At 39.0% G+C, this 14,599-nt stretch overlaps 1 protein-coding gene across 2 annotated transcripts in view; it reads right to left on the bottom strand.

Annotated features, from left to right (window-relative positions):
* The window catches only part of mask (multiple ankyrin repeats single KH domain), a 31,972-nt gene that overhangs the window by 9,016 nt on the left and 8,357 nt on the right, over positions 1–14,599 (bottom strand). For both annotated transcript variants that reach the window (XM_018453854.1, XM_018453853.1), the window contains exons 2-25: positions 13,506–13,946; positions 12,111–12,258; positions 11,670–11,950; positions 10,848–11,133; positions 10,464–10,765; positions 10,092–10,307; positions 9,158–9,805; positions 8,708–8,876; positions 8,065–8,603; positions 7,603–7,767; positions 7,307–7,517; positions 6,827–7,228; positions 6,398–6,733; positions 6,105–6,275; positions 5,584–5,949; positions 5,292–5,446; positions 5,037–5,212; positions 4,826–4,958; positions 3,846–4,579; positions 3,106–3,414; positions 2,782–2,976; positions 2,303–2,450; positions 2,018–2,225; positions 468–1,342 (exon numbers count right to left, since the gene is read on the bottom strand). In XM_018453854.1, coding sequence (XP_018309356.1) covers positions 468–1,342; positions 2,018–2,225; positions 2,303–2,450; positions 2,782–2,976; positions 3,106–3,414; positions 3,846–4,579; positions 4,826–4,958; positions 5,037–5,212; positions 5,292–5,446; positions 5,584–5,949; positions 6,105–6,275; positions 6,398–6,733; positions 6,827–7,228; positions 7,307–7,517; positions 7,603–7,767; positions 8,065–8,603; positions 8,708–8,876; positions 9,158–9,805; positions 10,092–10,307; positions 10,464–10,765; positions 10,848–11,133; positions 11,670–11,950; positions 12,111–12,258; positions 13,506–13,946 — 7,614 coding nt within the window. The remainder of the gene's footprint in view (positions 1–467; positions 1,343–2,017; positions 2,226–2,302; positions 2,451–2,781; positions 2,977–3,105; positions 3,415–3,845; positions 4,580–4,825; positions 4,959–5,036; positions 5,213–5,291; positions 5,447–5,583; positions 5,950–6,104; positions 6,276–6,397; positions 6,734–6,826; positions 7,229–7,306; positions 7,518–7,602; positions 7,768–8,064; positions 8,604–8,707; positions 8,877–9,157; positions 9,806–10,091; positions 10,308–10,463; positions 10,766–10,847; positions 11,134–11,669; positions 11,951–12,110; positions 12,259–13,505; positions 13,947–14,599) is intronic.

Raw genomic sequence — 14,599 nt, forward strand, 5'->3', positions numbered from 1 at the left:
TTTACGAGCTAAAAGTAAGCGAATTTTTAAACTTTTCTTCGATTTTCTCCTAAAATCCGATATAGCTGAGGTCTTGTTTGTGCGTACTTTAATTCTGTAAAAACAATTTTTTGCAATCCGTCAATTCAATTCGGAGATATTTCATTAAATGGAAATGATGGTAAAGTAGAACAACTTTAGCATCCCCTTAAATGCACATTCTCAGTAAAAATTTACATAAAAAAATTTCGCATAAAAAAGGCATGAGAAACTTTCGATGCAAATTTCTCGCATACTTGAATATTGCGTCATGCCATTTGCTCACGAAATAATGGGGGATAAGTAAGATAAATTTAAATAAATTTAGGCGAAATTCATATGTACGCTACTTTTTGACTCTCCCATTGTAAGAACGAGACTATTTCGTATTGTGTGCATTCTTATATACGAAAAAAATCAAATAGAGATGATCCATTTTCACAACATACCTGCGGTGGAGAACTATCAAATTTAGCCGCAGATGGGCCAGAGCTCGTGTTCGACGATACACCACCGCCCGCAACAGTCGCAAAATTCATGCCTTTTTGAGTTTCGTTTTCTCTTCCTCCCCACATTGACTGTTGCGTGACTTTAGTAAAAGTATCGTTAAACAGAGAATACTCTAGAGGCGTGCTGCTAGGTTGCTGCTGCTGATGCTCCTGAGTCACAATAGGTGTAGTGCTGCGAATATTTTGTTGCGATTGTTGTTGTTGCATCGGTTGTTGTTGCTGCTGTTGCTGTTGTGCCGTTGGTAGTGATGATGGCAATGTCTGGGTTTGCAGCGCTACAACCGGCGGCGAAGGTGTCACTCGAACGGAACTGGCTGACGTCGAGACGATCGAATTTTCCGGACAGTTCGTCGTCATCACGGCATTTGTGGCTGATGACGACGAAATCGCAATCGTTCCTGGAGGGTAACTCGACTTCCCGGAATAGTGAGATGCTATTGCCGACGGGGCGGACAAGGTGGGCAGTGATCGGCAGTGTTTCGGTGATGTACTGACTATGGACTGTTGTTGCTGGCTGGTTGTGTGAGCGGTTGCCGTAGATGTAGCCGACATGATAGTTACGGTCGTGGCGTGCGCCATGGGTTTCTGTTGCTTGTTTACCGGTGCGGTGTGACTGGACTGCATGACGGTAGTGGAACTGTGAGTCGAGGCAGTGATCTCGGATAGCTTCGCCGCGAATGTCTGCGTCGTGCTGGTCGTGACAATCTTTGTCCCCGCTCTACCGGCAGTCATAATCGCACTCGTATACGACATCGTCGTCTTGGTGTTTGACGAGGATGCCATTTGGGCAGCTGCGGCTTGCGCACGTTTCTCCGCTATATGTGCATACGTAAGTTTAATATTGATATGTGATATTTAATACGATACGAAATAAAAGTACAATACGTATTGTAATACCCGTAATTTTTGCTCTCTTTGTTGTTGACTGTATTTCTAGATTTTTACAGTATGTTTTAAAATTCGTACCCATACTAATTAATCTTAACGTGTAACAATATTTAAAATTAGATTTCTAAAAAGACTCAGTCAAAACGTTTGAACAAATTACATTCATTTTGATGTAAATTATAATATGTTATTTATTAGCAATAACGTCTTGTTTACTCTTATCTGTACCCTTTTAGTGTGTGTCTGTCTGTCTGTGTGTGCGTGTGTGCGTGTGCGTGTGTGCGCGTGCGTGCACGTGTGTGTGCGCGCGTGTGTGTGTAAAACAGTCTTAATAAAAAATCATAGAAAAAAATGATTTGAAATCTTTCGATTAGTTTCTTGTTTAAAAAATAGCACTATGTAATTAAATTTCATTCTGAGCAATTTTATGGGTATTTTTTATATGTAATAACAGACACGAATATAAAAGAAAAATAAAATATTCGATATTACTTTTGTGAACAATTAAATTTTGCATATTAAACATAAAAATAGACACATAGGGTAACCGCTCGTTGTAGTTAAGAATTAATATTTACATATATCGTCATGTTTTACATTACCTGCGGCCATGAGTCTAGGCGCTGTCGCACGTGGCAAAGAAGTAGGAAAAGCACCAGCAAGCTTCATGCTCGATGAGCGTATAGGAACCAAGGGATTAGTAGTAGACACACCTGAAGGATATCCTGATTTACTAATTTGATTACTGGTTGTACTGGATGCCAGATTAGATGGTTTATTAACAGAACCACCAATTTTCGTTTTACTTGCCTGAAAGAAGATATTAGTTTATTAAATCGCTCTATACACAGCATAAAACTTATTATAGTTTTATTTCTCCTGCTTACAGCAACAGTGGAGACAGATTTGTCCCACGAAGAGGTTGTTACGACATTGAGTTTTGATTTCGGAAGCATCTGCAATATATCTACATCTGGATCCTTAATAAGTACTGATATCAATGTATGAGCTTGTTTTGTTGCTTCAGATGAGCCCCTACAAAAACAACGAAATGACAATTTAAAATATCAACATTTTTATCTAATATAATCAAGATAACTTCTTAAATCGTAAATAAGAACTTTTTAAAAATTCTTTTATTTGCTAGATATTTTAATTTAATTTATTTTTCCACAAAATTAGAGAAATATTTATGTGAGGAAAATAAAATGTCTGGTATTAAATCTTTTTTAAGAAACGTTTTTAAATGACGAAAGGAATTGAAAATTCTTGTCCTTAAGGCGATAGATTTGATTGGTATACATCTTTTTATGTATAAAGTATATAAACCTTATATATTAAAGGATATACAATGTCCAATACTCACTTAATCGTAATGATTCTTTCTACTTGGCATTTACTTTGCTTTTCTACTTCGATGTGCGCACCCGTTGCAACACGAATAGCATTTATATTACTGCCACCTCTACCTATCACTCGGCTGATAGCATTTGGAGGAACGGATACTTTCTTAGAACGGAACGGTGAATTCATAAATCTGCCTGAATCATCCGATTGTCCCCTACAAATCACAATTATGTTTCATGACTCTATTTGTAAAAGATAATATTAAATTATCAAAATAAAAGAAGAAAAACATTTTGAAAAAATGCCTCTAAAGTATGAATGTCTTTAAGAACACGTATCTTACTTTCGTACAACTTCCTTCCATCCTTCTTCGCGTTTTCCGCTTTGCTTAGGGCTAGTGTTGTTCGCCTTCGTCGATGTGTTTAGAGCATCTCCATCGTACTGATTATTATAAGACTTTTTTCCTTTGCCAGGAATGTAAGTCTCGTTACCAGTTGCTTCAAAATCTTCTCTATCAGCGGGATGCCTGGAGGACTCAAAAACCAATTGTCCTTTCAGCTTTCGATCGGAACTGACGGTGGTGGATGTTCTAATGGTTGTGACTGAAGTTGTAGATACAGATATCGCGCTGGTAACGTTAGTTATAATTCGCCTGCAGAAATCACATTATTGGCATGTAAAATAATATCAAGGATATTTCAATATTTGGTTACATAATATACCATATACTCTATTATTGTGTAAACACGTAAAACTCACTGTTTTAAAGTAAAGAATAATTCGTCTTATAAAACATTGAATCTTTTTCTCTCTTCTCGCAAATACAATTATTCAAAAAATAAAACAAGAGTAGTAACAATTTTTTTTTCAAGCTAGTTCGATTCTTATAACTCAAAATATATTAAATATTTAAATTTAAAAAGATTAAGAGTATTGATCTTTTTAACTGTATCGTGGTGTCTACACCTATATTTTTTTACAGTATTTAACCAACGTTTAACATTATCTATACGCTAAATGTATCTAGTCCCGAGATGTCAAATTTTTTTCCTTATTACTTAAATAACTTTTGAGTATTCTTACTTTTCCGAAGTATTATTCTGGGATTTTGTCGATGTCGCTGTGTTTTGAGATAAATTGGTGTTTTGTGAAAGAAGAGTCTTGGACGAACGCTGTGGGGACGTATCCTTATCGTTGTTACTAGGACTATTGTTCTTCTTTTTCTTCTTTTCCTTCTTTTTCTCTCTCGCTTTTACATCATTGCTACTACAGCTTCCCTGACTATTTGCATCTATTCCACTATCACCCTCTTCTCTATCGGGATCTTCCGGGCTTCTGTTTACAGGAGACGGCACGCTCTCCATTCTCTCGTCGCCGCCTTCATGCTCGCTGTCATCCGCTCGATCGCATTCTTCGTCTGATTTCTTTCCGCTTTCTTCCTTATCCTCAAACACTGTCTCGTTCTTCTTGTACTCTTCATGAAGTTTACGTTTCTCCTCCTTCTTTTCGAGCTTCTTCTTTTTCTTTCTTTCTCGTCTTCGTGCAGCAGCCGCTTTCTTCGATTCCTCTCTATTTTTTTCCATGTCGAGTTCTTCCAACAATATACTTGCATTCTTATTTGCTTTAGCGGCCTGCGTCTCTTTGGCAGCTCTTATAACTTTCACGCATTCATGACATTTTTCCAAAAGTTCCTTATCGCTAACTGTAGCTATGTATCTCGTCATTTCTTGATCGCTTGGGAATTGCGTTACATGATTCACCATCCATTTGACCACTTTAATATGACCCTTTCGGAATGCGGCCATTAGGCAGGAAACCTAATCGTTATAAAATATATTTTACGTACATATTTTATTTCTATATCTATTCTAATATCAGAAAAAAAAACATAAGGTCTGTTCTTTTTCCACCCCAAGTCCTGAACTGATGTACACTGGTGCAAGAAATTAGAGTGAGATAGCTATAGTTTGTTTCACTCGTAACTTATTGCACTAGTTCAGAATTCTTCGAAAAAGAACATATTCCTATTACGCAAGCCTCTCGTCGAACACTGTCGTGCGTACCTTACGATTATCTTGTGAATCGATATCGGCACCTGCATGAAACAGCAAATCCACGACATTAAGGTGCCCTCCATTTGCAGCTAACCATAGTGGACTGTTCCCTTTTTTATTTTTTACCTCGACTTGGGTTCCCCTGGGGAAAAAACAAACTTTCCGTTTGGTTTGGACTGTTATTTCATAACGCGACACATGAAATACAGGGACAAATTACCTCGATAATAAGAGTTCTACGAAACGGCAGTGTCCTTTATCAGCGGCAATTGTGAGGGCAGTATCACGAGATGATGGTACAGGCGTAGCATTAACGTCCGCACCTTTAGTAAGTAATACACGCCCGACTTCAACGTATCCACCACTAGCGGCCTCCATCAATGGCGTTAAACCCGTCTTTATTAAGAAAAAAAGAAAGTTATTATTTTGCACAATACAAAAATTACATTCACCACTTAAACATTAGATATGTTACTTTAGCTCGATGTTCAACATTGGCTTTCCGGTCGAGAAGAAGACTAACAACCTCGTGTCTTCCTTGAAAGCATGCGAGTGTCAATGCTGTGTTACGGTTCGTCTCGATTTGCGCGTTAATATCACTCCCCATATCCAATAGTAATTTAACTGCCGCTGTACATTAAAATGTCATATATATATATATATTTCTTTTAGTGTTTTGTCATGATGAAAACTTCTTTACGTCTGACAAATTGGAATTCATTATTTTCAAGTACTATTTATAAATGAACAATTTCAAATTTTCTTACCGGTATGACCATTCATAGCTGCTAACATTAGCGGAGATATGCCTAATTTCGAACCAGTTCGTGAATTAATTTCGGCACCATGGCTCAGTAGAAGCTTTATTATGTTCACATAACCACCAGATGCAGCCAAACTCAAAGGGGTATAATCAGAAACGTTGCGATGTTCTTTGTTTGCGCCGCGGTTGAGTAGAAGCTCAACTACTTCGTATCTACCTCCGCTGCATGCGAGAGACAGTGGTGTATCCTTGGTACGTTCAGACTGTGCTTCTATGTCAGCTCCATGATTGAGTAGAATTTCGACTACTTTTTGATGACCAGCCGTTGCGGCCAAAATAAGCGGCGTAAATCCTTTCTTGTCTCTATGTTCTATAAGAAAATGAAGCTTATTTGTCATCAGCATGATAAAAGTTTCTCTATATTTCATTTTTTTTAATGCACAGACGACAAATATTTCTTATATGTTAAATATACTAGAAAATTTGATGTATTAAATTCAGCGTAATGATGTACATTTCACCTACCTATATCTGCACCACGACTCAGAAGAAGTTCTACGAGATCTTCATGCCCTCCCGCACAAGCCAAAGTCAAAGCAGTGTCGTGATTGCTGTCAGTTTCTGAATCAACATCCATACACGAAAACGGAGCGGGTGGAACTTGGTTAGACGCGTATCCACCGACCGTTGGGACACCTATCGTACATTGGTCAATAACTAAACGGTGAGGACACTCTTGGCAATTTACTTTGAGCATCATTGAGCCTGGTATTACCAGTGCGATTACAACGGAAATCGTACTGTCGTACAATTCTCACCTGTCGCTGGATCTAGCTGATAGTTTTGCGCAGGAAAATTAGGAGTTTGTTGAGCATTGGCAGTTTGTTGTTGCTGGCAAGACTGTTGCTGAGACAGAAGAGGATATCTGGCCTTCTTGCCCTTGCCGGTTGTTGGTGCAGTATACACTTGTTTCTTGTCGGAGGTAGCAACGTTCGCGGTTGTTGTAGTAGCGGGTGCTTGAGTCTGGGTAGCAACTTGAACTTGATTAGTACTGCAAGTTGTGGATTGCACATAATTACTCGATTGATGAGGAGGTATACTATCTATTATCCCCGGTGTGCCACTCACAGCTGGTAATGTTTGTGTAGGAAATGCTAGTAACGGAAAAGTAAATGAAAAAAAATTATTCGCTATTGCAAGAATTTAGTGATATTATAGATGTGCTAATGATACGTTTGACAACTTACTTATTTGAGAAGATTGAAGCAACAATTGAGGTTGGAAAGTATCGCTGCTAATATGTTGCATACATTCGCGAAAATGTATGCTACCTTGACGGAAGCCTTCCTCGAAGGCCCTCAGACGATTCTTCAGCGTCGGATTTTGCAAGGATTGCGTACTTGTTAGTTGTAAACCCGCTGATATGTCTGCCTCTATTTGAACACCAGCGCTGGTCACTTGCAGTGACGGTAAGGCCGGTAAAGAAACCGAAGGTACTGACAACACAGGAGTAAAATATTCTTGGGATGCATGAGGACTTCCGCTTTGCTGAACTATTTGTGTAGTATGCAAATGTTGCTGTTGTTGCTGTTCCTTATTATTCGATACATCCAATCTTTTTAACTCAAGCTTCTCTTGATCTTCTGTTGCTATATCGAATTGGAATAATGAAAGGTTAAATTATTTTCTTAAACTATTTTTTTCTTAAACTTCAAAAAAATATTTACTGTCAACTGGATCGTCGAAACTGATGGAACGAAAAATTTCAAACGCATCATCGATAGGAATATCCGTGCCGTCCTCTAATTTCAATACTCTCTCGTTAGGGGAGAAAGTTTTAGATTTCTGAGCGCCAGTAAAAAACGCGCACGCGCTTTCTCTGTATTTTCGCGTCAACTCAGGATCCGTTTGTTCAGGAAGATTTTCTTGCACCGTTTGCTATTAAAAATGTTTTTTTTTTTACATATATGTGTTGTATTTTAATATGAAAATAACTGCAGCTATCATTTAACAATATAATTACCTGATTGTGCAAATGATGATGTGTAGGATGCAAGTGCGACATCAATTGAGTGGGCATGAGTATGCTACCAGTGCTATTAGCAACTGTATTGGTTTGCTGTGAATGCGTTTGTTGGTGAGATTGTTGCGGCAGTTGCGATTGTGGCTGCTGCGATTGTTGTTGTATCTGTATTTAAAAAAAATCGTTAAAAAAAGTCTACATCAATGCCATTATGATTTGTAATTGTGAGCACTTTATACGTATCGGTCTGTATTCATGTCCATTGTCTTTCTTTCTTTCTTTCTTTTTTTTAATAAAGATAGAAAAAGGAAAATAATAGACTTGAACGCACGTCAAATCAATGTTCAAAATTACAAATCTTGGACAGCACTCGACTTGTATTAAATCCAATTGTTGTCTCACGCGTAAAGAACAGATTCTTGAATTCAAAATAAGATATTAAAGAAAAAAATAAAAGTCCACCTGCACTTGATCCAACTGGAGTTGCAGTTGTTGATTTAGTTGCTGTAAGTGAAGTCCAGCCATTATGGTCGCTTGTGTCTGCTGTAATTTTGCCATCCCCATACTAGACGTAGCTTTTCGTACATTTTTCCCTTCCTTCTTGGACACGGGTTTAGCTTTCGGACGATCGCTTATAGCAGTATTTTGGCTGACGTCGCTACTTGCAGTAATAGGCGATTGAGAAACGGCTATAACGGTCGGAGGCGTAGAAATGCTCGGCGGACTCGGCGTGGTTGTTGAAGAAGTAGCACTAATGAGTGATACGGTGGTAGTGGTTGTAACAGGTAATGACGCGAGTGACAAGGGAGGTGAGGAAGGAAATGTATTTGTGGGGAACGTTTCTGTTGCGGTTGGAACCACGGAAAGCGTTTTTTGAAACTGTGCAGCTTGCATCCCCATTATTTTACCATCAAGATAAGCGCTGCACACCAACGCTGCATCGTTAGCCCCTGGATACGTCAATGAACCACCAGACATACTGGTTGTACTGCAAACTAAACCTTTCAAATAAAAAATTTTAAGTTTTCACGTTGAAAACATTAACATATATAATCATAAACATTTAATAATGCAAATGCTTATTTCGATAAAGTGAAGAAAATACCATGAGGAGATGTCGACTGAGCTGGCAAGTCAATATTCAACATGCCCGGTAATAATGCGTCCGTCTCGCTAGGATCCTGTTGCTGCTGTTGAGATTGATTAATAATTGAATTCCGCGGACCAGAAAACAAATGTCCTGCACCTTTAATTTGTAGTTCTCGTTCTACCCTCTGAAAGATACAATTATACAACTTGACAAAAGGACGATACGATACCGTGCACACGCACACGCACACACATATATAAAGTATAATATAATTACAAAAAATGCATTATGAACATTTTATTTATTTGGATTTTATGTCTGCGCATATATCATATATAAAAAGATAATTATATTCTTAGATGAGTTAAGTATATATAAATGCTGTTAATAAAAAATTCTTACAATGTGTTTTGTGTTTTTAAGTATATCGAGGAAGTTTGTCGAGAATTAGTACAAAGGACGTACTTGCAGTTCTTCAAGTATTTGTTGCTTATGAAGGATTTGCTCTTGTCTAGTTATAGTTTTCCGACTTTCGCTGACATGTATCACTTGCGTTGACGCTGCTGGCGTCGGACTAAGACTAATATTAGGTTCTGACAAACTTGTAAAACCTCCACTGCCTTTATCAAGAATATTGGTATCGTCCTTAGTAGTAGCGGTTGATTCTCCTGCGGGCTGTGAACGAACTTGTTGCGCTTCGGCAGAAGTAAGGCTCATATCGGGCATCATAGTCACTGATCGATTTTTTCTTAACAATGACTTTTGCGTATTATGTTTAGGTTGAAGGTTTTGCGCTTGTTGTTGCTCGGCGGCTTGTTGCTGCTGCTGTGGTTGCGTAGATGTTTGCTGAGAGTGAGGTACGTGTTGTTGATGACTTATATGTTGTGGTTGTTGCTGTTGTTGTGGTTGCTGCTGCTGTTGCAGTTGTTGTGGCTGCTGTTGTTGTTGTTGCTGCTGCTGCTGCTGCTGCTGCTGTTGTTGCGGTAATAACATGGGCGCAGGTGCAGCACTATGAGGAGCACTCATCATAATACTATGAGGATAATCCAATAATAGTTGAACAACAGGAGTGTGACCCCCCTTTGCCGCTTCTATCAGCATAGTAGAGTTATCCTATAATTTATTTCATTGGGTTACATATATCAATATAATTAATGCCTTGAAAAGATTATATAGAAAATACTAAAATACTGTACGAATGTCGCACAGAATTGAGAAATTTGTAATATCGTATATCACGTAATGTCAATCTTACTGAGAGATATTACGTTCATACTAAATCTTTGTCAGCTTTTGCATATTCCGAAATATATATATACAACAAATTGAGAAATGAATCGGAAATAATCATATAAAAACATGACATTTACTTGATTATTTCAAAGTACAAGGATCTTACTTTTAGTTTATGAAAAGGATTCGCAGATTGTGCAAGGAGTAGCTCAACCACTGCAAGATGACCACCAGCACACGCCAAGGAAAGTGGCGTGTGATCATTATTTGTTGTTTGTCGATTAACATCGGCGCGCTTCGAGATGAGGAATTGAACTGTGCATAAATGGCCCGCTCTACAAGCTTTCATCAGTGGAGTTCTACCTCCTTCTGATTCGTGCTCCTTAAATACACAATGAATTGATATAAATAATTCGCACAGAGATTAAACGAGAGATTTAATGAGACAAGATGATATAGGAAAATATATAAGAATAAATTTTTGCACGTAGTGTTATATAATTATATTGAGTATTATGTAATTATAGTAAAGGCGTACTAGATCAGCGCCAAATTGCAATAAAAGATCAGCAACGTCAGTGTGACCGTTCTCGCACGCGTATGTCAATGCTGTATCTCCTGTCTGCGTCTGAGCGTGAACATCTGCCGCAGATTCCAGTAAATATCGAACAAGATCTAAGTGCCCTTCCTGCGCAGCCTCCATTAGAGGAGTGGATGCGCCGAGCTCGATATCCGCGCCCGCCTTGATTAAAAAATCAGCAACTTCCAAGAAACCACCGCAACAGGCCAAAGTAAGTGCCGTTTCCTGAGTTTCCTCAGTTTGAGCATTGATGTTTGCACCTTTTAGTTGAATACATCCATTACATTATATTCTGTCGTTAAACATTATATTCTGCTCATTCGAATAAACAACATTACATACCTTGGCTCAAAAGTAAAGCAACCATCTCTTCGTGACCCTCGCGCGCTGCTTCCATCAATGGAGTATAACCCTCGTCGTTAACTTCCTCGATGTTTGCTCCACGTTCGATCAGAAGCATAGCCAGGTCCACGTGACCCCCGCAGGCAGCTAATGTTAATGGCGATTCAAAACTATCCGTCGGCATATTTACTTGGGCACCTGAATCTAAAAGTAAACGAGCAACTTCCACGTGACCGTCCATTGATGCCTCCATAAGGGCGGTATGCATCTCGTCAGTTTTATGCTCCTGTAAAATTATTTGTAAACCATTATTTGTAAAATTATTAAATATCAATATTTGAACTAAAAACAATTATTATTAGGTCGCGTCAAAAAGACAAATTCTTAGACCACATGTTTTCCATTCCGATCTCTCGTCATGTGATGTACTGGAAAGCATTAAGCTGTACTAAAACAATTTGAAACGAAGCGCTACCCACGTGGCGTTAGTTAAAAACTAGTATAAATGTAGGGGGACGCTAGATGAACCAATGAGCGCGTTACTCGGTGAATTTAAAATGTTAATAGCCAACGAGGTTCACTGTCTCACACTTCCTATTAAAAAAATTGCATGTCTTCCTTTTCTGAAACTGAGCAGAAAAGAGAAAATGCAGCAACTTGCCTATTCTGTATGTTCAGTGGAACGTGACGTTGTTTTCCCCACCAACGCGATTATTTTATTATCTGTAGATAGACAGATCAGACCGTACTTACACATTCCATTTAATATTATCTTATCTATACTGCACATGGCAGAGAGAAGGATGAAACAATCATTGTTACCTGATCCGCGCCAGCTTCTAGCAAGAAACGGACCATTTCTAAATGTCCTTTGTAGCAGGCCAACGTTAACGCGGACTCTTTAAATTCATTGGAATGAGTATTGATGCCGGCTCCGTGTTCAAGCAAGATCTTGGCGACTGGAACATGTCCAGCGCTTGCCGCTTCCATGAGAGGTGTATGACCATTCTCATTGTGATCCTCGACATTGGCCCCCGAATTTAGTAAGACACGTACAACCTCTTCGTGTCCACCGGCGCATCCATACATAAGAGGTGTGTTACCTTCGATCAATATAATTACATTTGTAACAATACCGAAATAACACCACATAACCTCAATAATATTTACACATAGCGTTAAGAAGATTAATTAATGTATCGTTAATTTCTACGGTATATTACGACATTGAAGATACAAGAAACGGACGGATTTTAATTTTACCTGACGTAGACTGAGCATTAACATCAGCCCCATGGGCAATCAGCAAAGATACAATATCTACATGCCCTGCACTAGCAGCTTCCATCAAAGGGGTGCAATCCCCCTTGATACCACGATCTTCTACATTAGCATTCATCGCCAAAAGTACCTGTATCATAGAAAAAAACGCAATGACAGAAAAATTTCATTTTGCGGTCTACGAAATTGATTTCAAATAAATTATCTTACACAATCGGATGTATCTACATACAATATTATAATGCCAACTTGATGTCCGTGATTAACATGACAGTTTGATAAACAAGGAAAAAAAGTTGAAGTATGTATGTATGTATGTATGTATGTATGTATGTATGTATGTATGTATGTATGTATGTATTTACATTTTAAAGAATTTTTCCATAGGAACACATTTCTTATGATTTCTCTCATGTTAATTATATAATTAAAAATAATTTTAGCCAATTACTATTAATTAAGTATCACGTAAGTATCACGAAAATGTAGTTAGGCAAGAAAAGTTAAAAATAGATAAATGTATCAAAAAGAACCCCTTATTTTCGAGATAAAGTAACAATCGTACACTATATTAAATAATAGTTTGTTGACTGTCTGAGTGACTGTAATTACAACGTGATATAAACAAATTTGAATTGTTTCCGACAATTATAATTAAACACACGCCAACCCAGAGAGATTTGATTTTTACAACTCGTATCCTTACAGCATACACAATATACTTAACATTACTGAACAATACGTCCGATATTATTTATTTTCTAATCTTTTTGCATAATGAGAATTACTGTACCAATGTATCATTACAGCCATTCAAACTAAATTATTATCTATAATATCTAACTAACTATTAATACCAAATACAACACCTGCACAAATACAATGAGTAGGTATATATATAATTACGTGTACACAGTAAAATGTGCGTATCAACAAAATGACAGAGGAGGAGAGGTAGCATGAGGCGCCAAGGCGCGCACACAGCAGAATATGTCCTTATAGTGCCTACGAAAGGCACTACAGAGTGTTAATTAATATCCTTTCATGAGATTTTTTTTTTATTTTATAGGGAAAAGAAGACACAAATTTAAATGCGAGATCAAGTTTAGATGAAATTCATAATCATCACGCACGCGCACGCATACACATACCGCAATGAAGATTGTATGTTAAACGTGTGAACCGGAAATATTTTATTCACCCGCATAACACTACGTACCCCGTGTGTTTCAACGCGTCTAACAAAATATACCCATACGTACACGTTTTTACCAATCACATTAGGATCGATGTGATTCTTTTTAGAACTTGGTTGGAGTCGGAGGAAAAAGGATCGTATGTACATGCATGCAGAATAATGATTATTTTGATCCCAACCTGAGCAAGTTCGTAGTAACCAGCTGAGCAAGCGAGAGAGAGCAGACTTTCTCCCTCCTCGGTGGTCTCGTGGACACTTCGACCCTCCGTTAACAATTTCCGAACGGTACCGACGTCTCCGTCGGTGCACGCCTCGACGAGAGAACGCTTTTCGTTCGGTGTACGCGGATTGTCACTGCGCATACGTGTCAATGCTGCCGCAGCTTCATCCAATGCACAAGAAACACTTGATGTTAAACGACGGAGAACCTCGTGATCGGGCAAGTGCTTTCCATCACCCGATGATAGTTTCCCAATGCCGGCTGCTTCGAGAAGTGCTTCGAGACGCGCTTGAGTCTCAGGATCCACAGAACGTTCGGGATCTTCAGGCGTCAATAAGAATTTTGACGACTCGGGATGATCTTCGTCCAATTCAACCTGATCGATCGCAAAGCACTCCACCTACAACGAAACATCTCGATAGTCGATAAAGCCAAGTTATATAATAATAATAAATAAAGAAGAGAAGAAAAAAAGAATTGGATGTATGAAATTATTTCGTCGTCTACATTTTTACGAGCTCGAGTGATTATGCGATCTATTTTGCGCTTGATTTCGCTGTGGTGATCTGTGGCATCCTCAAACAAAGGTATGCGTACGAGATCGTAGGAATCGATCGAAAGATCAGAACGAAGGGGAATGCCTCTTTCGACGTGGTCATCGCGTCATGCTCGAGTTTCGCACGACGGAACGGCGTTGTTCGCGGCGTTATCGCAACTGCGAGACGATAAACGTAAATCGGGAACGCCGGGTGAAAGTATCATTGTGTGTTTTCTAGGCGAGCGGCAGCAGGAGTAGCAGGACAGCGGCAATGGTGGCGGCCGCTACGACGCGCGACGAGATAAGTGATGTTACGAGCGCTTAACTGACGCTCGGCGAATGCGATGCGCGCAGCGCGCGGCCGTTTCCCCGTGAAGGAGGAGCCTCCGGCCCCGCAACGACGGCAACGACGGCAACGACGGCGACGACGGCGACACTGACACTTGCGCGACCTGTGGTCCCTATGAATGGTACGTACACTCGCGTGCAATACCTACGGGCGAGCCATGCGTCGC

This window comes from Mycetomoellerius zeteki, unplaced genomic scaffold, assembly GCF_001594055.1.
Source record: "Mycetomoellerius zeteki isolate Tzet28-1 unplaced genomic scaffold, Tzet1.0 scaffold411, whole genome shotgun sequence".
In the NCBI taxonomy this organism is placed as follows: Eukaryota; Metazoa; Arthropoda; class Insecta; order Hymenoptera; family Formicidae; genus Mycetomoellerius; species Mycetomoellerius zeteki.